General features: G+C 35.9%; 1 protein-coding gene across 4 annotated transcripts in view; it reads left to right on the top strand.

Annotated features, from left to right (window-relative positions):
• Positions 1-26,045, top strand: part of PTPRM (protein tyrosine phosphatase receptor type M) — a 488,223-nt gene that overhangs the window by 168,957 nt on the left and 293,221 nt on the right. For all 4 annotated transcript variants that reach the window (XM_083358729.1, XM_083358728.1, XM_083358727.1 and 1 more), the window contains exons 4-5: positions 2,507-2,585; positions 3,682-3,797. In XM_083358729.1, coding sequence (XP_083214855.1) covers positions 2,507-2,585; positions 3,682-3,797 — 195 coding nt within the window. The remainder of the gene's footprint in view (positions 1-2,506; positions 2,586-3,681; positions 3,798-26,045) is intronic.

Here is a 26,045-nt window from a genome sequence, read left to right as displayed (position 1 = left end):
AGTTACAGAAGTGCTGTGAACATAACTTTAATATAAATAAAATAGGTTTATTGTTGAAACTGCAGGATTATAATGCTTTCATTTAGCTTTCTCTAGACAAAGTCTCCATTCTGTTTGGAATTCAGAAAAAGTCATTTTATAATAGCTTATGCATTGCTTAAAAATAGCCATCCCTTAGATTTATGTACACATCCAACAGTAAACAGACACTTGATTGAAACAGAATCAGTGAGATTCAGTCACTACTGCTAAAAATACTAACAGAGACTTTGAGAATAAAAATAGAACAAAATAGTGGCCTTAACTGACAAGTAATTTACTGTGGAGTTGTTGAAGTCCTTATTGAATAAATAGGTTTGGGATTGTGGACTTGAAAAATAAATCAGTACAAACAACTTCATAATTACATAAGCCCAATTTTCACTGTTTGTATTAAATCACTTCTTTGTTGGAGGCTATAGTTGACATTAATCTTATAAATTCTTCATTATCAATAGAAGAATCACAATGTGAAACGCAAAATGTAGCTATGTAGAATGGTTTTGTAGGATTAGGGGACATACAAGATGCGAGTCAAATAATCCAAGGACTAAACTTTCTATTTGATATTATTATTTTAAATGTATTTACATAAGTGCCTTAATTAATCAAACTGATGTAAGTAAATTCTTACTCTTTTTCATTACATGATTATAAATTAAGTTTATGATTAGGTACAATTCACCTTTGAACTACAGGAATTTTAATTGCTTAGAACATGAGGTCATGTACCGAAAGAAAATATGTTTATTCCTTTTGTTCTGTGGAGCTAGCCAGTTATTTATATAGTACTAGCGCATTTTCAGCAGTAATCACTTAAGGTGGCAAGTAAGCCCCCTCCCCCATTTCCATTGAGAAGGGAAAAGTGGCAGGAATGAAAAGCTAATTTTGCTCTTCACTGAAGCAGGGAGGATCAGGGACAGTGCAATGTTAAACAGCTTCCCTATTTCCTGTTTGGCAGGCATCTACAGGATAGACTGATGTAAGACAACTCTAAGGCAGACATCCAGTGCTTGCTTTTCATGAAGAAATGTAATCTGTCTTTTAACCAGTTCTTTCCTGCCTGATATGTCTAGTATATCAACAGGAATAAGAGAAACTGTGTTCTATTCAAAAGAGCTACTTTGCCTAATCTGAGTGATTTCCATGTCAGATGTTTCAGCGATATTGAAATTAAAAATGGGCAGTTTAAAGTGAAAATATTAACATAGGAAATAATCAGTGCTTTTTTTGTAAAAGAAAAAGGTGCCGGAACTCACACATGTCATACAACCCGCCTTGCCTACCCTACAAGGTTCCATCCAAAAAAGGTGCCGGAACTCCGTTCTGAGCATTCTATGAGGAAAAAAGCCCTGGAAATAATAAACCATCACCACGAACATAACATCATATACTTCTAGCATTTCTTTTCGTTGTTTTGTCTAAGCCTTTCCAAAAGTAGCATTAGTCAGTTACAATGAAAAGGTGCTATTTTAAAAAAGAATATGAGGAGTCTTTGGTACTCTATGACCTTGGTTGTTTTCTTGCAGATGTCTCATTACCCAAACTAGGTAATATCATCAAACTAGTAAGGAGTGGGATTTGTTTTCAGTTCATAATCTAGTGCAGGGGTGTCAAACTGCCAGCCCGTGGGCTGGGCGCGTCATCTGGAAGCCGCGCCCACCCCATTGCTGGCAATGGCAAAATCGTCCCAATATGTTGTGCGGCATCACATGACATCACGAGTTTGACATGTCTGATCTAGTGCCTTGAGCCTAAAAATATACTCTGTCAAATAATTCTTAGCCTAATATTTAATTTAATTTGTATAAATCAGATAAACACAAAATGTTTGGAGGAATAATTATTTACTGAATTAGGTATTGCATAATAAAATTGGCTGCAAATAATGGTACAGCCAGTAAACCAGTTCACTGGTAAAATTATTGATGAATATAATTTGGATTCCTATCTTTTCCTGCATTATTTTAAATGCAAACCACTGTTGCATTTTCTGCGTCAGATGAGGAGAGCACATCTTTCTCCTTCTGTCCTGGCCACTTTTTACAGAGGCATGATTGAAAGCATTTTAATAAACTGCATCACTATCTGGTTTGGTGGCAGACGTGCCTCAGATAGAAAGTCCATTCAGAGATTGGTAAGGATAGCCGAGAAGATCATAGGAAGCTCATTCCCTGGTATTCAGTATGCTGCTTGTAAGCGTTATGTGCTTAGAGCTCAAAGCATTGTTAGAGACCCCACACTCTTCATGGTCTGTTTCTGTTTCTCCCCTTTGGGAGGAGGTTTTGAAGTATTTCTAGCAGGACTCCCTGATTCTTTAATAGCTTTGTTCCCTGTGCCATTCACCTGGTAAACTCGCAAGATTTGTTTTGGGTTAAAGAAATAAATATCTGTAATTATGCTAACATTTCATAAGCATAAATCTGTCACTAAGCTTATTTATGTTACTTGCTTTTTCATATTTCAGGTAGTTTTTGAAGTTACCACTTTGGGTCACCAAGGATACCTGGCTATTGATGATGTGAAGGTTTTAGGTCATCCATGTAGTAAGTGAATATTATATTTTCAATTATTTCAGAATATCATTGGAATAAATCTATTATTATTTTATTCTAAACCCAAATAAGGGGTCTGTTTAAATCTGTAGGTGCCCAGAACTCTTATAACAAAGATAACATTGAAGATCGTTGAAAAACATACTCTTCTAGCTGATGATAGGAGACTAAGTTATATGTTATATGAACCTGCAAAGGCAATTGGACCAGAATCCTGGCCTTCGCATATAGGAAAAGGCATTGTTCCAACAATTCAGTCGATACTGAATCTATATTACATGCATTTCCTGATCATTCCCAGCAGTAAAATACATTAGTTTTAAAATGCCTCAGTGATTCCTGACAGACCTTATGTGCATTGAGACCTACTTATAGAAGTTAATGGGGAGCCCCCTAGTGAATTGTAAGACTGTGGGCTAAACTGATTAGTTGAAAAACATCGAGAAGATCATGGCAGATATTTTTGCCAAGAAAACTATACATATTATTCATGAAGTCAATAGATTCTGAACTCAATTTGATTTTACTTATTCTATAATTTATCTCTACATAAACTACCTTTCTTTGAGGTATATAACAAAGTGATCAAGAATAATATCCTGATAACTGATTATTATGAATAATTAGAAATAAATATTTTAAAATTAATTTTTGTTGAGATTTCTTGGCTTACAATATAAATATGTTATTCAGATGTTTAAAACAAAGTAGGATTTGAATTCTTTTACTGAAATCTGAATGGATCATTCCAACTTTACCATTCTGTGAAAGCAGTTTTCTGAAAAGTTGAATCTGAAAAAATAATTAGAATAATGTGGGACTAATAGGAACACTGGTGGCATAGTGATTTGAATGCCGTATTGCAGGTTATCTCTGCCCACACTCTGGAGTTCAATCCCGAAGAGCATGAGGTTGACTCTGCCTTCCATCCTTCCGAGGTCAATAAAATGAGACCCAGATTTTGGGGGGCAATATGCTGACATTGTAAACTGCTCAGAAAGTGCTGTAAAGCACTGTGGAGCGGTATATAAGTTTAAGTGCTATTGCTAATAATATGACTCTCCCTTTGCCTCTTTATTTTAAACAGCCAGCACACCCCATTTCCTGCGCCTCCAGAGTGTAGAAGTCAATGCTGGCCAGTTTGCTACTTTTCATTGCACCGCCAATGGTAGAACTATTCAAGGAAATAAGCTTTGGCTACAGGTAACCTTGTTTGTTTTTCTTTTCTTTCCCTATCAAAGTGATATTTCGAAAATGTGATAGATTTATGACTATCCACGGCACTAGAGATTTTTCTGTTTTGATTCCTGTGATTAAAAGCAGGGGAAAAGAGGTTATAGGTATTCTTGATTAACAACTTGTAATTTTGCAACTGTTCAAAGTTATGACTGCCACAAAAAAGATGCTAAATGGCCTGTAAAGTACCTTGGGCCATTGTAAATGATTTTACCACTTCCCTCCCTGAGTCTCCCAGACTACAAGCTGGGTGGATCAGCTTTAGAATTGTAGAATTTTGTGGTTAAATGTTTCTTGCCAGTTTTTCCCAGAACTACCCATTCCTTTGCCAGCAATGTTTGTTTAACAGTTGCAGTGTTTGCTTAATGGCTGTTGCAAAAAAGGCCAGAAAATTGCTTCCAGTCATGTGGGTATCTCGACTTACATCTGCAATGACTTATGACCATTCTGGGATCAATTGTGGTAGTATGTCTAGGGCTACAGTACATTAATACAAATCTTTGGCATCCCCTGGAAGATATCTAGTTGTTTTTAATTTCATGCTATTAATTATAAAGCAGCAGCATAAGTTTTTTTTTAATAAAATCATGCACCTTTGGAAAACTTGCTTGAATTATAGACTAATATACGGGCAATTGTGTTTAGACAGGAAAATAAATTGGTGTGTGTGTGTGGGTGGGTGGGTGGGTGTGGGTGTACTTAAGCCCCAGAGTTTCAGCATGCCAAGAAGTCCTGTTGCTGATGCATAACAAGCAGGTATGGGGCTTCTACTGGTATACCACAGTTCTGGTGCTTTTTGGCACATTCTGACAATGGGACTGCTAGGCGCATTGTGGCAATAGGGCTGCTTTGTGTGCCATGGGGTTTGAGGAAGCACTCCTTGAGGGTGGTAGCAAGCCTAATGGAAGGGAGGAAGAAGTCTATGATTGCACCAAGAGGGGAAGGGAGGAAAATTTTAAAAAAAGGTTGCCCTATGATGCACCATTTTGCCCAGTTGAAGTTTATAAAAAGGAGTATTTCCATAATATATAGATTATCCACAAAGTATTTATACATTTGTATATAATACCATATATATCTAGATCTTGTTCTTCCCTGCAGCTGATATTAAGCATCATAAGAACTTATTGAGTGGGACTCTTTGAAAGAAGTAGAAAAAAGGAATAAGTTGAAATTTCAAAGATTCTATAATTCCTTGGAGTGCAGAAAGGAAATCTAAGAAAATTTCTGACCAAGAGAAATCAATTGAGAAGCTCCAGAGAGTAATACCAGTGGTGTTGTCAGTCTACCTTGAGTTCAGCAGTTTGATTTTTATGATTAATAAGCCCATTACATAGAATGAAGGCTACTGCTAAGCTTGTAAGCCGCCCTGAGTCTTCGGAGAAGGGCGGGATATAAATGAAATAAAAATAAAAATAAAAATTAATCACAAAATTATGGATATAATTTACTTGGACTTCAATAAAACATTTGATAAAGTAGACCACAGTCTACTACTTGATAACATAGAAAAATGTGGGTTAGACAGCATCACCACCAGATGGATTCTTAACTGGCTGACCAAACATACCAACGTGTAGTCCTCAATGGAACTGCATCTGTATGGAGGGAAGTATGCAGTGGGTGATCCCAAGGCTGTTTTAGGCCCAGGACTCTTCAACATCTTCATCAATGATTTAGATGAGGGGGTAAATGGGGAATTCATCAAATTTGCAGATGATACCAAGCTGGCAGAAATAGTCAACATTCCGGCAGATAGGCTTAAGAGACAGAAGGATCTTGATAGACTTGACAATTGGGCACTATCTAACAAAATGAAATTCAGTGATGAAAAAAGTAAGGTTCTACATTTAGACAAGAAAAACCAAATGCACAGGTATAGTATAGGTCAGGAGTCAGCAACCTGAAACAGTGAAAGAGCCACTCAGAACTGGTTCCCTCATAAAAGGAAAAACTGGGAGCCGCAAAAAATGTGTGCACATGCGTGTGCATGCGCAGAACAGGGTTTGACTGAAGAGTGGAACCAAGGCGAGATATGCACTTACCCTGCATATTTGAATTGATTGGTTGACCTTTTTTAGTCGCACTTTTTTTTTTGAAGTGCACATGGCAGAGGACTGGGAGCCGCGGGTTGCAGACCTGTGGTATAGGTGATACCTGGCCCAATTGTAGTAATTGTGAGAGGGAATCCTAATGTACAGTCAGTTAAATTTTATCAGCCAGCAGTGTGCTGCAGCTGCCAAAAAAAGCCAACACAATTCTAGGCTGCATTAACAGGGATAGAATTAAGATCATGTGAAGGATTAATACCACTTTATAATGCCTTGGTAAGACCACACTTGGAATATTGCATCCAGTTTTGGTCACCACAATGTAAAAAAGATGTTGAGACTCTAGAACAGACAAGTTAAACTTGTGATGTCACGTGACGTTGCACAATGTATCAGAGAATTTCCCCCATTGCTGGCAATGGGGTGGGCGCGGTTTCTTTGTGATGTGTCTGGCCCGCAGACTGGCAGTTTGACACCCTGCTCTAGAAAGAGTGAAGAGAAGAGCAACAAAGATAGTTAGGAGACTGGAGGCTAAAAAATATAAAGAATGGTTGTTGGATATGTCTAGTTTAATGAAATTGGATATGTCTAGTTTAATGAAAAGGGACGTGGTGGCTCAGTGGGTTAGGACGCTGAGCTTGTCGATCAGAAGGTCGGCAGTTTGGCGGGTCGAATCCTGAGTGCCGCGTAACAGAGTGAGTGCCTGTTACTCATCCCAGCTTCTGCCAACCTAGCAGTTCAAAAGCACATAAAAATGCAAGTAGAAAAATAGGGACCACTACGGTGGGAAGGTAACAGCGTTCCGTGCGCCTTTGGCATCTAGTCATGCCGGCCACATGACCACGGAGACGTCCTCGGACAAGTGCTGGCTCTTCGGCTTTGAAACGGAGATGAGCACCGGCCCCTAGAGTTGGAAATGACTAGCACACATGTGCGGGGGAACCTTTACCTTTACTAGTTTAATGAAAAGAAGGACTAAGTGTAATATAATAGCAGTGTTCTAATATCTCAGGGGCTGCCACAAAGAGGAGGGAGTCAAGCTATTGTCTAAAGCACCTGAGGACAGGACAAGAAGCAATGGATGGAAACTAATCAAGGACAGAAGCAACCTAGAACTAAGGAGATATTTTCTGAGAGTTAGAACAATTAATCAATGGAACAACCTTCCTCCAGAAGGTGTGAATGTTCCAAGACTGGAAGTTTTAAAGAAGAGATTGAAATGGTATAGGGTTTCCTGCCTGATCAGGGGATTGGACTAGAAGACCTTCAAGGTCCCTTCCAACACTTGTTATTCTATTATTCATCCCTTTTTCTTAGAATTTTGTTATTTCATTTAGGCCATTTAAATAATGGTCATTTGGAGGATAGTTAGTCAGTTTAGAAGATCTAATATATATGAAGTCTTAGAATTGCTATATTCTGTAATATTTTTCTTTAAAAAAAGTATTTAGATCATAAAAGTACATAGCTGTCATAGGGCCACTAACCAAATAATGTTTTTTCACACTATGATGGTTTGCTTCATATATAGGTCTTCAAAGAATGTTCCATAATAGTTCAGTTGTACTGCGCTAAAATAAGTACATGCATAAATAGCACTTTCAGCTTGTTTTTCTGTAGCTTTTCCAATCCCTGGTTGGAAAGAATTTATTATTAGGATAGCACTGAATCATGTGAAAAGGTAATACATAAAAAGAGTTTAGAGTATGTGCAGGATTCTTGCTCCTAAATAGTTATATTTTCTTTGGCTATATAACTGATGAGTGGTGCATTGGCATTTAACACTCTCTGCTTACAGTGCCTGATTCAGCAATCTAGTTAGCTTTGTATACCATGTCATTACTATATTATTAGGTTTATTGGTGGCTTTCAATACCGTAAACCACACTGTTCTTCTGAGCCGGCTCCATGGGTTGGGGATTGGGGAACAGTGTGTTATAGTGGTTCTCTTATTTCCTCCAGGGCCAGTTCCAGTCAATGTTGGTTGGCGGGGAGAGATCGTCCCCTAGGACTCTCCTTTGTGGTTGCCTCAAGGTTCTTTTCTCTTTCCCCTCCTTTTCAACATCTACATGAAACCGCTGGGTGAGTCCATCTGCCGGTTTGGGGTTTGGTATCATCAGTATGCTGATGATATCCAATTATGTCTTCAGACTTTGAGCTGGTCAAGTAATACTATCAAGTTCTGTCCCAGTGCCTAGAGGCTGTATGGGTTTGGATGAGGAATCCACTGCCACTGACTTAGGCCTTCTAAAGCTGAAGTGCTGTGCGTATTTGGCATGCACACATCTGGGCATATTCCAACTTTGACTGAGGATGGGGTGGAACTCTTCCATTCAAGAGTGGTGCACAATTTGGGGTTCTTCCTGGACTCATAGCACTCACAGGTTTCTACATGCCTGGCCTGTTCAAACTGGTAGGTTAGCATGCTCCATGTTCCATTGATTAAACAATGTCTGGAACTCAGAAGCATGTCTTCTTTGTTACATTGCTTGTCCTCTGGAATGAGGTTCTCTCCCAAAATTCAAGTAGTCCCACCCACTGGTATTTCAAAAGGCCTTAAAGACCTGTCTCTTCGCACAGATATTTGGAGAGGATACCCTTTCTTCCTTCCTTTCCCCTCTTGGTTTATTTTCCTTCCATATTTTTCTTTGTTTTGTTCTGTTGCTTGTTTTTAAATGTTTTTAACAATTTGTAAACTATCCAGAGTCACTGGTGTTGGGTGGAATGTCAGTTTAATAAATAATAATTACATTAACTGGACACAAGTTGAACTGGACAGTTAGGACTAAGAAACAAGGAAATTGATGACTGTTCACCATACTTTACATCCCTTAGAGATATTGATAGATTATACCTGACTCACAGAAATGGAGGCTGAGGGTTACTTCAAGCAGATTATTGTACAATATAGGCTTTTTGCTCCATAGTTCAGAAGGAAGCAAGTTAGTAAAACTGATTTTCTTTTAGTGCATGTTTTTACATTGTAAAAAGCATAGTCTTTTTCAGATAGTGATTTTATTTTTTTAAAAAATTCATTGTACCTTATTTTGTATTTTAGTCTTAATGCAGCTTGTCTGTCTGAGCTTCTTTTTCTCCTATTTTGAAGCCAGATACCTTCCTGTTTCTTACTGGAGCCATAGTCAGCTTTAATGCACTGTTCCTTATTTAGCATACATGACCATGAGAGGTTAAAAGCATCCACTTAGTAAGGGAAAAGTAAAATAATCATTTAAGCTAGAAAGTGAATACCATTAAACTGCAAGTCATATTCATGTTCAGAAATTCACAGAAGAAAATAAAGGTAAGCAATTCAAAATCCAAAAGCTTTTGTCACTGTAGATGCAGTAGAGCATAAAGCAGGATTAATCATTAACAGAAATTCATGTTCTCCATAGCTGATGAGAATGAGTAAGAAATAAGTACCTTAATACCTTAGTAGCTTCATGCATTTTCTGTTCTTAATAACTCATGGTATTTCTGCTGCATTTTTTGTACAACTGAAAATGTTTCATTTCCAGACATAATATAGAATATATTACACATATAGATAAACTATTTGTAGCTATTCATGCTGAGAAATAAGTATGAAATAGTTTTAAATAATATACATGTAACAATAGTTTATGTTTTAGGGGGCCATCAGGTTTACAATTGTAATGCTTCTGCCAATATCTAAAATTAGTAAAGCTTATTTTTAAAACAGGTGTATCTCAAAGAAGAATTATTGTCAGAGAGAGCACAGGGTAATATTGTTTGATGAATCAACTATTATTTTAGGAATCTTACCTTCAAATCAAACTATCTTATAAATTACTGTGAAATGGTTTATTAACAATTACACTATGTAATTTCATTCTGTATTTTCATATATAATTATTATGACATAGTTGTATAATATTTAGATTTGGGGTTTTAAAGTATAATACAGTCTAACTGATGTTTCAGCATAAATCAGAATGATTTTAATACTAGTATTCATAACATTTAGATAAAATTTTATATTATTGTCTATTTAATCCACTTTTTCTATTTAAACCAAATGCTGCTTGGCTTGTCAAAACTAAGTGAGCATTATGTGGAAAAATGATACCAACATTTGCAAAGAATGTTACATGTGGCATAGCTACAGTTAATACTAGTAACCTAGGCAATATTTTCTCTATCTTAGTAAAGTATGTTATATGAAAGCCTTGCTTGACCAAACTTTAATTGCACTGGAAGTCAACTTCTGTATGTTCTTTTTTCTAAGACCACCATGACATATTAAAATTGTTACTTGGAATTCAAGATGAATAAATGATAGAGCATAAATTAACAAATAAACTGAAAGTAAAAAAAATACATTGTACACCTGTAGAAGTATGAGAAAGGGTACACCGGGGATGTACTAGATCTGAATGAAGGTAGTCTTATCTTATGGAATGGACTAGAATATATGCAAGGAAATGAGAGTGCTACATGTATGTGCGAAAGTGTGGATTAGTGTTATCTAAGGTACTGTGAATGCATGTGAAAGTAGAAGTCTATGCACTAGACCTTTGCTCTAGTGCACAGGTCTGCAACCCGCGGCTCCGGAGCCGTATGCGGCTCTTTCAGCCGTGTCCTGCGGCTCCCAGTCCTCTGCCATGTGCAGTCCAAAAAAAAAAGTGGGACTAAAAAAGTTCAACCAATCAATTCAAATATGCAGGGTAGGTGCATATCTCGCCTTGGCTCCACTCTTCAGTCAAACCCTGTTCTGCGCATGCGTGCATGTATGCGCATGTGCACACATTTTTTTGCGGCTCCCAGTTTTTCCTTTTGTGAGGGAACCGGTTCCGAGTGGCTCTTTCACTGTTTCAGGTTGCTGACCCCTGCTCTAGTGAGTAGTGATGCCGAAGGACCCATCAATGATTTGGGGGGAAATTATGCAATATTGTGAATGAATATGTTTCAGGAGAAATAGTTACAATTCTGTTGTTAAGTGACATAAATGGATTAGTGGGAATGAGATAAGAATGTATAAAAAATGAACAGTTTGGCGATCCAAAAATGAATGAGAATGCTGACTGTTTATGATAAAAATATTGAGACAATTATGTTAGAAGCATGAGGAAAAACTTCTGAACATGAACCAGATCATATTGTCAAAAGCATACCTTGAGAGAAAATAGAGAAAATAGACAATAGAAAAAAGAAAAAAGTGAAAAAAGTATAAAAAATAGAATGGCTATAGGAAAAGAGAATGAGAAATAAACTGAAAAAAATTATATTATAGAGTGTTCCCAAAACAAGTTTTGAAAATTACATTAATGGAAAGAATGATAAAAATATGTTTAGTGGAATGATGAAATGAAAGAGACAAAAATGTACATAAGAGTATGAGTTTTGCAAAAATGAGAATGAGATACTGGTATATTCTATCTGCAAAGAATATAGTAAAAATATTAAAGCCTGATGAGATTGAAAAAATACAGAATTACTTTGCTGGAAATAAAAAAAATAATTGAAATGGAAATAAGGAGCTTCCTGCAGAGTGAATAGAATTTTTAAAAAATAGGATGAAATTAGTGAAAGAATTCTGGAAAACATATTTTAGAGATTACAAGAGCTTGGTGCTTATCCTTGAGGGTAGGTTACCAAATCCAGCTGCTGCTACTAAATGCCATGTTAACTATTCATGATTTGATTATGAAGACGTTGGCTGGCCTTTCCTGTATAAATGAATCCTGATAGGCTCTGGGCTAGGGTTAGGGTTAGGGAGATGTGCCCAGTTGAGTTTTATTTTGACAGCAGCGACAACTCCAGGGCAGAGGAGCAGGGATCACAGTTACTAACCACCATATTTTCAGAGTTTCTGCGCTACAAGTAACCAGATATGGATACCTCAGTACTCGAATGCTTAAAAACTCATCAAATTTGGTACTCAGCTCATTTTGATGTGAAAATGTTGTCCTGATATTCATTGTTTGTTTGATACTTGACATGCTGTGATGGGAAGAGGGAGACAGCCGCATAAATTGGACGAGAAGTTGGCTATGCCAGGAAGATCACTGCAAAAGGAAGTGGGGGATGGCTACAGGGGATGGACAGGAAGTCAGCCATGCTGGCAAGATGGCTCATAGGAAGAGAGACAGATAAGCAAAGGGTTGTGTGGTAAGCCATGTGGTTTGCTTGGTACTCATCATTTTTAGTAATATTTGTGTCTCCCAGAACCAAATAATGATGAGTTTCCAGGTACCGCTGTACTAGATTTTATGGCTAAAGTTTGTTTTCAGGGAACAGTTAAGTATGTTGTTGTTTCAGCATCCGTGATGCACAGCAACTTACCTGCCTGAGTAATTCAGTTCCATTGTGTTCGGCAGTTAACTGTCTGAGGACTTAAGGATTTTAACTTGCCCTCTGGTTGTATTAAATCAAAAGCAAATCAGAAGTTCATGGCCACTGGAAACCATAAATCTGTCACAAATTATTGAAGGCCCAACGGATATTGTGGGTTGCTTACTAAATTATTTTATTCCTCTGCATAGTTGCAACATGAACTTGGTCAGGAACAGATTGTTCTCTGATTGCTTTTCAGCTTTCAGGTGCTATTTGTTTCCAGTAGGCGTGGATGGAGGTGGGAATTGAGAATGTATTAGATCTGTCAGCTCCAGATGCCTAATGGACTCAAAGGTGTTTCAGTAAATTCGTAGGGTTTTTTTTTAAAAAACATAGCAAGCTATTAATTTGAGACCTTAATTTCTGCTTTAAATGAGCAGGTGACAAGGGCCTTATATCAGATAGTTCCTATAGTACTGTTCTTCTCGTAGTACATCAATCTCAATTTTGGAAAGAGCTATGTAAAAATTTTTTAAAAATGTAATAAAAATGCTGGCTGGATAAAGGAATTTGAAGATGAATGGTACAAATTAAATGGAAGAAATAACAATAACAGCAGAAATGATTAAAAATTGAGTAAAAAGGATCAAAAACTGGACATCTCCTGGAAATGATCAATTATATGGCTTTTGCTTCAAGTATCTGACTAACTTACATTAAATTATAGCTAATTTAAATTAAATAAATAAATAAATTTAATACTAAATAAATAAATAAATAAATAAATAACTTAATGAAGCATTCCATAAAGAAGACATCAGCAACAGGTTAATACCTGGCCATATGTACCTGATTCTGAAAGACCCAGCAAAAGGGATGACACCAAGAAACTATAGCTTCCCTACAATATTTAAATTACAGCTGTAATAGGGACAACATTGAAGGTTATGTAATAAGTATACTTTTATTACATCCAAGACTACTTAGAAGAAAATAATATCCTTTAAGTAGAGGAGAAAAGGAAATAAAGCAAAAGCAGAAAAATCAACTTCTAGTTGATAAAACAGTTCTGGAGAATGGCAAAAGCAGAAAAACCAATTTGCATACTGTATGTTCTGGATTGATTATAAAACGGTATTTGACTCATTACCACATAGTTGGATGCTTGGAAACAATTGGTGTAAGTAGAATGATTATAGAAAAAAAAGCAGTAGAAGACAGAATTGGTGGTTGGAAATGAAAAAATGAAATGAAAAATATGGGCTTGCCAATATTAAGAGAGGCACTTTGCAGGATGATTCATTATTACCCTTCCTATTTGTCAGTGCTATGATCCCACTTTCAGTGATTTTGAAGACAATAAATCTTGTTTATCAAGTAGCAAAAATATATGCTAATAATACCTCACATTTGTTTTATAAAGACAATCAGAAGTAGAAATCCAGTCATTGACAAATAATGTAAAAGTTTTAGCACAGTTATTGAAAAATCATAAAATGATTCAAAATGCAGATTATGCAAACAAAACAGTAGATCGATCATATACTCACCTTGTTCAAAAAGATCACACAAACGTATTGTAAATAATTGTGCAGATTAAATGATCCACTGGTACATCTGTAAAAATTATTGTTTTCCAGTGATCAAAAATTGATGGAACATAGAGTTGAAAAAAGTATTTGAAAATGAGCAGTTTAAAACACTATGGGATTTTTGAATAGAAACTGATAAAACCTTGACTCATAACATATCATATGTAGTTGAAAAGAATAAAGTGCTGTTATTTGATAGGGCAATACGAGGGGATAGTAGACTAGAAGACAAAATATTGGAGAAAATCACAAAATATCAAGATTTGAAAATCGAAGTTCAAATATTATGGCATAAACCAGCTTTGGTAGTCCCAGTGATTATCAGCACGCTGGGTACCATACCAATAAGTCAAATGACACTTAGACATAATCTGCACATTAACAAAATTTCGATCTGTCAATTACAAAAAGCCACAACATTTTGATCCACACGTATATACTATGTTGATACATTATCACCTCCTAGGTTTTTGGGATAAACGATGCCTATGAAGGCCAACTCCAGCTAAAGAACTGGCAGCTGTGATTTCACATTTTTGTATATATAATAACTGTTTGTTATTTATTAATTATACACCACTCAAAGTCACTAGTTTGTGAGATGGGTGACCATCTAAATTTGCCGAATAAATATATAAACAGTAGCTTTTTAATTTTCTGATTCATATACATATGTTAATGTTACTTTCTCTAGAAATAGAAATACAGTGTTTTTAACTGACTGCCAAAATATTTTTGAAAGCAAAATTCTGAAAACACTGCAATACATCTGCTGTTTATCTGTGGAAATTTCATTGGCAAAACAGGTTTATTTTTATGATTAAACAGATTTAAAACCATATTATTTTGTTAACATTAAACGTATTTAAAAAACAGATTGTGCTTTGAATAAAATGAAAAGGTTGCTGTTAGAGAGTTCATAGAAGCAGAAGGCATTTCATATGTGGGCTTACAAATATGTTCCTTTGATAGTTATTGGGAGTGAAACATTTAGAAACAGAAATTAGAAATGAAACCATCAGCTATTTGGTAGCCTTAAATTTTGAGATATGTCTTAAATAAGGTGAAACCTACTAATTTATATAATATTACCCACAACCTTATATAGGACAATATAACAGGGGTACTAATTTATCATTCTTTCTGGTTATGTAGAAATTGCTAGTCAAGATGGAGCCTGCAGTTAATGTAGCATCTTAACCTAGATATGCTTTTGAAAGTTTCGTTAAGCAGATTTCAAACTGCTTTACATATATATCTTTTTAATGTAGAAAAATGATTAGTTCCTACAACTAGATTAAAGGTAAATGCTCTAATATGGAGAACATATTATATTATAAAATCAGAGATAAATCTTAGGGAAGGATTGGATGCATGAATTGCAGCAAAAGCAGAGTGCTATTGTTATTTATTTAAATCAATGAACAAAACAAAACCTCTCATTGGGTTTAACCGCTTTAAATTATATTCATATACTAATAGGATAAGCACCCAAGAAAAGAATGGTTGCAATAAATCAATTACTCTGATTCACTGCATTAGAAATATTTCCAAATATACTTAACTTAGTTTATAATGATTCATGATAAGGAGAGCTGCAAGTTGCAATTATGCAAATAAACTGCAGACATGCAAATAGGTTTAATGTACTGCCAGTTTTCACCAAATATAGAGAACAAAAATAAAATAAAAAAGCTTCAGGAATGTCCTCATCAAGGAAAAGTTTATTTCAAAAATGAAGCAGTACTGAAAGTTATTGGGGAGTTTAGTTATTTTGCTCTTGTCTTTGATAGTCTGAAGCGAATGAGGAGTTTTGCCTGAAGCTGGCAGTGAAAAATGTGAAGTAGTGTAAAAGAACTTCTATTACAAAGAGCATTGATTTTTTTTTACATCTTAAAATGCATTAATTCTAAAGTGTTATTTTTGCTCATGATAGAAAGTGATATATTTTTATCCAGCTCAGGGAAAAGAGAGTCTGGACAGTCTGTACGGCTTCAACTCTTCTTTGAAGGCCATAAAAACTTGGATTGGTCCAGAAAAATCTGTAGGAACAATGTTTTGAGTCTGTTCTCTCTTATGGGAAGGTATTTGTTTAAGCAGTGCTATGCCATGTTGTCAGTTGTTTTTTACAGGTTTGATCTTATTTATAGACATAGCTTATCAAATTCAACAAGACATAAACCCAAAGAATGAAATAAGACTCGGGTTGTGATGATTTATTACTTTGTATGTTTCATTTGGGAGTTTTTCTTATCACTGATTTGCAAACATGAGTATAATCAATGTTCATTTACTACTGAAACTTTGCCAGGAAGCCCTGACAGAGTCACATAATATACTATTAGTTCTGATTAAATTGATAACATTATTTTGTTTTTAGAAACTAAAACATCTGCCATAAATCTTTCACTTCTACCTTCTTTTTGTGTTATTTTTTCTTATATGTTTTTATTTTGTTTTGTTTAATATGTATGAGGAATAGACACACTTTTGGAGACACACGGTCATTAAATTTCCAGCTCATATAGAGATTTTGCTGGATACAATTTTTTCATATGTTTATAAGGTGAATGTAACCACAGGAAAACAATATCATTTAAATATTCTATATAAAATATAATTATTTCAATTGGACAAATATGAAATAAGGAAGGAAAGAAAACCTTAACAGCCAAAAGCAAACAAAGATACTATAGGTAAAAATGCTAATATATGCAAAGCACATGTCATTCTCATTTCTAAGGAAGAAAATTGACTTAGTTATAAAAGCTACTCTGGGAAGTCATTATAAAAGTAAAAACATGAACTCTGTGAAGCAGTGTGCTAGAGATTATAGTACTATTATTTTTATTGTTATTTGTCTGTTTCAAGCAAAATTTCCTTTTGTTGGCCTTAAATAAATAGTAATTGCACCTGCATTATAATGTAATATACAATTTAGGGAGGTGTATTACAGAATAGTCTGGAACAATTTCTATTGAATTAATGTTTTTAAATAGATCTATTATCTGAAAGCTTTCCTACCTTTTCTTTCACTATCATAAGTGTAAGATATTTCAGAAATGGGCTCAAATAACATAGTGTGCTTAAAATAATGTTGCATGTATTGTTTGTAAAAGAGTTTCATATACAAACTCAAGCATGCTTCCCTTCCAAGCCAATAACATTTGAGTCTGGGTTGAACTCCTCAGTAGACACTACTAACAACCGTTTCGAGGTAGTTCTTTTGTCCCAATAGCCCGATTAAGTAGTTCAGAGAAGGAGCAAGCCAGGAAATGTCTACTTGATAAATTGCTCAGCAAGACATTCTCACCTCTTCCACAGACATTGTGGGTGTCATGATTGTGACACAGCGACAACTAAAACAGAACTCCGAGGCTTGCAAATTCCTCAAAAAAACATGTTTATTAGTTACAAAGTATTGGCACGGCCAAAAGTGAAACCAAGTCTGGATACACAAGCAACAATTCCCCAATACAAAGTTAAATATCCCACCCACAAAAACTGTGTAAGCAACTACGTTCCCCAATATGATTATTTGGCAGGCTTTTTATGAAATGCCCAGTCTCTAGTCTTGGGAGCAGCCGATGATCTTGGTTCTACAGGACAAAAGATTATTTTGACTAGCGAAGTACCTGAGCAACCCCCCTCCCTCTGTTCTATGTGGCAACCTAGAATAAAAAGGAAAATGGCTGCAGCCATGCTCATTTGTAAGGTTGACAGTGGATAGATATGGGATGAAATATGGTATCGACCACATCAACTAATTCACTTTGACTATTGTATTCCTCTTCTAAAGCAATATCCACCAACTATCCTGTGGGAAGTAAAACATTTGCTTTTAGATAATACTTATTTCAGAGGGAATAACAAAGGTAAATGTTTTAGAAACATTTTAGTATTAACTGTATTAATTGTGATATTAATTGCTGTAGACTGAAAAATGATGTGAAACTCAATCTTCCCTCATAGTTGTTCATTTGGGAATGAAAGCCAGAAGCAATGAAGATTCAGTGAGTTCTTCCAGTTCCATGAATAACTGAAACATTCTCTTTTAAAGAAACCAAAATCAATAGTAGTTTTTTTAAAAAAATTGCAACCACAATGATAAAAAATACAAATTAAAAATATGAAACAATAAAAAAATAAAAGGTCCAGATAAAATTTTACTAACTTATTACCTTCTCGTAAAATGCAATAAATTATCTCTTCTGCCCATGTTCGTGTCTTATCTAAAAACAAATCCTTAAACCTAGCATTTCAGCAAAAGTCCATTAAGAGTTACCTGAGATAATAGATAAGATAACCTTTATTATCACTTTTTTCTGTGAACACACTGGCATGCATTAAAAAGTTACCTATCTATTTTATTCACCAAAATAAGCCAACTTTATATTCTTTCTCTTTACTTTATCAATCTTGATTTTTAATCCTGTCAAATAATGTTCTAAAACTCAATTTCTTTTCATTTTTGTTTATTCCTTCTCACAAAATTCTTCAAAGCATTAACAAATATTCTTTGTAAATCAAATGTAGGATAATTATACAGGTTACTCTATAACTGGTTGGTTTTTTATTTGTATATCCCTTTTAATTATTAAGACATCAGCCAGTTTGTTTTGTATGTCCAGTGTAGCACTTTTTCCCCATATATTCTTGTAGACAATCTATAGAGGCAAACAGTGTTAATTACCTTCTGGCTCCATTGTTCAAAAATATCCTTCATATATTGAATGTTAAAATACTTTGCTCCGTATTCAAATTTAAGTATTCTTCTCCTTTAATTATAATCTTAATTCTTTCTATTTTCCTAGTGTCTTGTTTTTAGAGTCTTTGATTATTTTTTTAAAGAGTTGAAAAAGAATATTTACTCATTTGAAGAATTTTTATTAATAATTTCAAAATCTTATTTCAAATCTATCAATTTAGTCCAATTGTAACTTTCTAAAATCAAACTTTTTATCACGGTCTTGCTGTTCATTCAAGAAAAAGAAACCTTAAGTCATTAAGCTTGTACTTAAAACTAATTGTATTAAGGACTGAAGGAAACTCATCTGATGCTGTAAGACTTGATCCAAAGCTGAAATTTATTTTGCAAGCAATTTGCAAAATTGCAGAAGTGACGAGAAACCAAAGTATACAAACAAAAAGTGTCCTTTTAAAGGTTCTGGCATAGTCTGAAGAAAAAAACAAAGCTCTGAACCACCCCAGACTGGTTATCTTCAGTTTGCCATTTTTTTTTCACCAGAAGTCTCAATATTTCACACATTCTCAACATGTCATCAGAAAAGTACAAGCTCGTTTATGTGAAATAAGTGTTCCTTACACATCACAAGCCAAACTATATGGATAATATTTAAATCAAGTGATTGCTCCAAGGAAATAATTTACTACATATTGATAATTTAAATTTAGGGCTTCCGGTTTTTGCATCTGCAGTGCATGGCCGCGTGAGAGCGGACCTCCACTCCTCATGACTAGTTTCTTCCTGCTTGGGAGACCCTAGATGGGTCCGAAGTTGCCCCAGAGAGGTGACTGTGAAAGCCCTCTGAACCTGACAGGAGAAAGGCTAGTGTGAAATCAGCATCTAGCCCAAGCTGCTTGCAGCTGAAGTCCCAGAGCATGAACCCAAAGATCGGTGAACAGCATGCTTGGAATTGGTGAGAGTACTGATCTTCTTTCTTCTATCTACTATTTAAATCCTTGAAAAGATCCCCAAAGCAAGAAAACCTCCAGAAGTGAAGGGACTTCCCTTACAGACGGAAGCGGCGAATTAACATAAAAGGTAGAAAGAGATATATTAAAATTTGATTTAAAATATTTCAGTCTGGACAAATCTAGGAACTAAAAAACTGTCAAGATTATACCCTAAAAAATTTCTGATGGAATTATAAAAATATATAACAAAAATAACTTTTTGATTGAAAGAAATACTGAAAAAAGAAATAACTGCTGACATCTAGTGAAGAATCAGAAAATAGAACACTAACAATAAGGACTCAGAAATTGGCAGAATGCCCAGAAACAAAGAAAAAGTTGTTCCTTTGAATTGCAAATAACCTTGAAGCTTATAGCTGGGTACAAAGGAAGAGCCAGCTATAAGATTAAAAAATGTTTGAAAGGGGGGGAAAAAAACACCTGGACTTGCTTGAACCTAAAGAACTGTGTTTGGAGGGGAAAGACCTTGGCTTTTTGGCTAATCTTTTAGAGGAGAATTTGCAGGAGAGATTTAAAATGGCTTACTATACTGAATCTGTAATTTTGATTGATAAATTGACTTTTGAATTAAAACATTGGTGAGGGATTGTTTGAAGTGGGGAGACAACATGGATATCACATGTGCAGTGGCGTAGCGTGGGGGGTGCAGGGGGGGCCGGCCACACCGGGCGCAACATCTGGGGGGCGCACTCGGCGACGAATTCCTAATTTGCATTTAGAGGTGCAGATTGGCACACGCAACTTTCCTTTTCAATCTGGATCCTAGTTTTTGGTCTTGGGGCTTTGCATGAAGGGTGACGGTCCTTTGCTGTTCCCGCTTGGAGCACTTTAGCATTGCTCGGTGGCGCCCCAGTCACCCCCTCCCCGCAGCGCTTCAGAGGAGGAGTTAAGCGCAGAGTTTTTGCGCCTAGAGAGGAGAAAGGGGGGCTGGGAATCCAGCTTCCTGCCCCTCCATCTCCCCTTCCTGGTCTCTCGACGCCTCTTACGCCAGGGCTGCGGAGGTTCCCCTGGTGGGGGAGGGGCGCCAGGTGGGCAAGGATGCCGCGAGAGGGGGAGGGAATAGGAGGGGCAGGAAGGGGAGGAGGGATTCCTGGGAGAGCCAGGTGGGTTTCCCCCAGTTGCGCCCCCTCCCCTTCCGAGTCTCCACCTTTCCTCGCGAGTTTTTCTGCTCCGTGGGAAGTGCTGCGCCTTCGCTTCTCCTCCTCCTGGGTTGCGGCTTCCACGAACGGCTCTCCGATCCCCTTCAGATCCTTCCCCCAAGACCCCCTCCTGCCCCGCAGCCCCACCTCTTGGCGCAGCCCAGCTCCCCGCCTGGGAGATCCTGGTGTTTCCCGGAAGGTTGGGCACCCCCGTTCCCATGTTCGGAGGAAATAAAATAATTTTAGGTCAAGTGACAGGTCTGGGAGCTCTAATTGCCTCCACTTCTCTGAGATCGTTCTCAAAACAACTCAAATGCAACTGATTGATGTTGAAAGGACAGTGGGAGATCCAGGGAAGAAAGGAGGAATTTGTTTTATGACTTTTACAAGCAAAATGTTAGAACTGGATTTCCCACTTCTGTACCCACATGGCTTTTCAGTACCGTATTCTCTTGGAGGAAAAAATAAACCCAAGAATTTCTCTTGTTGACTATCAGAGTGGGGCAGTTGACAGATACAGAAATGAGCAGGCACTGTGTAACTTACTGTAAATAAGAAGCTGTTTGAGGCTTTATAGAAGTAAAATAGAATATAGATTATTAACAAAGTGCTTTGACATTTTAACTTTGCTGTTGGTTCACCTGTTAACTACTTTGCCTCTCTATCTACCAAGTAGATTAAGGTGAAATTGGTTGTAAATAGAAGTAGAACTTCATAAATTTTGGGCCTACTTCGTAAGGGAAGGAAAGTAATATTGCTCCAATATATTTATGAATATTCAAGTGGAGGGGAATAATATATGTAAATCTGGTTTTGTCTTATTGATGCACATATTTTCCTTCTATTTGAATGTTCTGTATATCCTCCGCTGCACCGCCCGCCTCCTGGCACGGCCTCGGGTCCCGGCGCTTCTGCCGCACGTGAGGGAGGGGATGCCGGACCTTCCCCCTTTTCCCGGTGGAGGCGTGGGTGGGGGGTGCGGCGGACGCCCAGGATGCGGGGCTCCCTGCGGCAGACTCGAGTGCTAAAATCCACGGGTTAGGGGGCGCAAATTACTTGCCTTGCCCTGGGTGCTGACAACCCACGCTACGCCACTGCACATGTGTGTCAAGGGATGACAGGATGCCGCATTCAGTATTTTATCCTGAAGGACTTAGCCTGGAAAATCAAGGGCCTCCAGAAGCAATACTTCAAGGCAAGATAAATACTTTCCTAGAGGAAATATATGTAATGTTAGGACAAATACAAATGACAAGAGATTCAAATCATGGCAAAATTCCAAACAATTTTGATGATTTAAATAAGCATATTTACAATCTAAATCTACAATTAAAAATATCCAGGAAATAACAACAAAGGAATAACCAAATCAGACAGCAGATTACAAACTAGAAGAGTATGATCAAATTGATGAAATAACAAAGGAAAAAAATTACAATTTGACACAAACAGGAAAAAATCTACAAGGTTCTGATTCAACAAGAAAAATGGAATTATTAGGATAACTATTAAAGTTTAGGGGACAGAAAGAATTTATCTTATTTACTTCATCTTTTGTATTCCCAACAACAATTGTAAAAATACAGGAACTGTTGGGTAAGCGAATTACATCAACTTGGAAATTTATTTGGCAAAAAAAGATCAGAGACAGATACAAGAGATTTCACTCGCCCTACCAGATGGACTATTACATGAATAAACATTTGTTTGAATATGGCTAAAAGAACAGAGAATTTTGAACATAAAGAGGGCTTATAATAAGAAGGATAATGAGATTTAAGTATGTTTTATAATACATTAAATGTTAAAATAGTAGGTTAATGTAACTTTTATTAATATATAAGTAAAATATAAACTGATTAAAAAGGATGTTATATCTAGATGCTATAAGGCAGATAAAAAGTATAGTATTTTTATAATGCATGACATAAAATATTGGGATGATATACCTAAATGGGAAAATTTAGACAGTGACATGACTAATATGAAGAAATTATGACTGATAAGAATTGGATTGAACATAAGGGAATCTAAGCGAACAAAAATTATAAAAATAGGATGTATGCTGAATGGTTATGAGAATAATATAAGATGAAAAAATATATAGAGAGATTATTATTATTTGTATAAATATAAAAAATGCCTATACCTAATCATTTATATATTGAAAATATTAAGAATTATATTTTGGCTAAGGTTGAAGAAGGAAAATACAAATGGGAGAAGGGAAGATCAAAGAAATGTATTAATACATTAATTATGGAATTTTCAAATTTAATCATTATTGACAGTTAATTAATTACTACTGTCCTTTTTCTTTCTTGTTAAAATATAAACCAAGACAACATGCTGCACACCAGGCACTGGAGATTGTTATAGTTAAAAACCAATAAAATATTAAAAAAGACAATGAAAATTTAGAAATAAATTTAGTATATCTTCAGTAAGTGAGAGATTATCTTCAGCAGATTATTTTTTTAAAATTTTCCAATGATCATTTTTCCCTGCCTGCATTCTGTTCATAGTACCAAATGGATCTTTCATAGTAAATCATGTATATATTCACTTACTTCTTTCATGCTTCTGTGAGCAACAAAATTATTATTACTGTTCAGCTAGGATATTAGAAGAACATACCATTTACCACTACAATATAAAGAATTATTATCTCCCTGTGACCACATTGTCTAACAAGTATCACAATTGCATTCACTCATAGTTAGGGGGTCCAACTGCAAATCACGATAAGATAAAAAAGGAGATCCTTTTCTCATGGATATGTAGATATCCACTGTGGTATATTTGATTCCATATTTGGCTTTGTGGTTAAAAAAAAGAATGCACATATTCCCAATGGCATCATGCAATTTTTCCTAAAATACATAATTTGTACAAGAATGATATAACATTTTAGCACCTATTCAAAAATTAAATGTTAGTTTAGTCAGCATATAAATTTATGAACACCAGTTCGATCTCAATTGCACAGGTGAGGGGAATACAAATTAGAATTTGACTTCCAATGTTTTTTTTAAATGGAACATTATTTATTTAGTTATTAAATTTATTTGCTACCCATCTTGTAACAAAACTCTGCGAGGCTTATAGCATTGAAATGTTAAAATTCTAACAAATATTTCTAAAACAATAAAAATGAAGATCCAAACCAAGATAAAATTATAGTTAAAAGATGGGGAGAGAAGGACTGGATGTGCGGGGACGTAATGGGATTGCCTTTTAATTCATCAAGCACCTCCATTAGGGCCCCAAGTCATCTTGGAGAGCCAGGTCTTCAGGCTCTTAATGGAAATCAGAAGGGTGGGAACCAATCTCGCGTTAAGGTTTAAGATGTTCCTAAAGGCAGGAGCCACATCACAGAAGGCCTTCAGCTGGAATTCCTTGACCAACAGGGCCCTGCAACATGCCTCCTCTGAAGGCATAGGTAGCCTGTGACAGTCCTTGTGGTGTGAGATAGTTCGTCAAATAACCTGGACTACTGCCATGTACGGCTTTAAGGATAGTTACCAATACCCTGAGTTGCACCCAGAAGCAGACCAGCAGCCAATGCAGCTGGTGGAGCATTAGTGTAACATGGGTGATCCTAGGAACCCCAAGAACTTCTCACGATGTTGCATGCTACATCAGTTGAAGGTTCTGAATACTCTTCAAGGGTAGCACAATGTAGAGTGAAATATGGACGCTCTATTATACTTATCTCTTTGTTTATTTAAAAAAAATCTGAAGAGGGTTAAGAAATAGTGCAAACAAATAGGAAGGATTAATATTTTGGTGCTTAATAGTTATTAAATAGAGGAAGAACTATTCTCAAAATGATTATATAAAAAAATTAAAAATATTTTGCTGAATGCTTAATTCAGATTCAGTTAATTCCAATTAATTCACTGTTTCAATTTTAAGTTTCATTTCAGTCAATTCAGCACGATATCCATATGGTTGATTATGAATAGTCAGGTTTTCTGTTTCTTAAATTGACAAATTATGTACTGAAAACAAACCTTTTTGAAGCAAGATTCATATTCAAAATTGTATTCCAAGTGTTATCATTTTTGAGGTTTAGCCTTTGGAAATTAAGTCTTAACAATTTGTTAAATAAGATAGCACTGAAAAATCACTTGCAGAGGTTAAATTATTTTATTATTGTTATATTTATTACTGAAATTAAAATTTGTTGATTACTGTTCAATCTCCAGCCATTTGGCCTAATTCTGTTCATACTTAACTTTCACATCATGAATTATGTGCATGAATCAATTAATGTTGACATTATGCAAAGTTTTCCAAAAGCTATAAATAGCATAATAAGGTTACTTTCAACATGTTAACATCTGAACAACCATAATTAACCAACTAAGTTCAGCATTTCCCTAATAGGTTCTCTTGTTTTGTTTGCTGATATCTTGTTAGCTCTTTCCACTTCATAAAGTCTGGAAGATTGGGCTTCATATGTTTTGCAACTTAAATGATAAAATGCTGAAAACATAAAACCCACTAGCATAATTTAAAGAATATTAGATATGCACAGTTAAGCACTTAAACTTTGCAGATGCTCCTGGGTCTTATTTAAGCCTTTGGTTATTTGCAGTGCAAGGAAGTTCAACCTTGAAGTTTTCTATTCATTTTCCTTGCCCAGACAATTTCCTTACCAAATCAGTATTGTAGGGAAGGTTGATGAATGCATAAATGCAAGAAAATGTTCCTGTCGAAGAATGAACGGAACAGGCACCTCAAACAAGCATCCATTTATTGGAGCCCGGCTGACTAGAAAGAATCAGGGATTCTTTGCAGGGGATTTGGGAGAACATAAAATGTAGAGCCTACAACTGGAGACAGCATTAAGGAAAACTGCTGAATGCACCGTATTCCACTTCTGACTTTTGAATATAGTCCAATAAGTGTACGGGCTCTGTTTAACTGCATACTCTTTATCATATAAAATCCAGAATTGAATGATGGCATCACCTGCAATTAAAATCTTGATTTAAAACATAATGGGTAGAGATGGAAAACATTTTTAGAAGCTCCTTCATCTAGCCAACTATCTAGTTTCCCAATCATGTTCAAGGGGAAAAAAATTTAATGGTGCTAATATGGTTTACCTATTGCTTTCTCTCTCGATGAACCAAATTTTCAAAATTCTATAGTTTAGAAACTGTTGCTAGTGTAAAACATAGCAAACCTGTCAGATCAAATGTATCAATCGCCTTATATTCTCTGAATCAGTTATAGTGATGTTCTGTCTCAGTACATTTAAAACGCCTGTTGAGAACTAGACTAGACCACCTCAACATGAGCCTGCTTTGAATGTTAAGATAAGGTTCTTCAGGTTGCCTTTGGGACCTGCCAAAGTGGTCATGAAGGAAGAAAAGCTGTTTTCTGTTTTACCAAAGACTGTTTTGG

Source organism: Vipera ursinii (assembly GCF_947247035.1).
Source record: "Vipera ursinii genome assembly, chromosome: 3".
NCBI classification, from domain to species: Eukaryota; Metazoa; Chordata; class Lepidosauria; order Squamata; family Viperidae; genus Vipera; species Vipera ursinii.
Note: the sequence above shows the minus strand (reverse complement) of the source record. Positions and strands in the feature narration are given on the sequence as shown.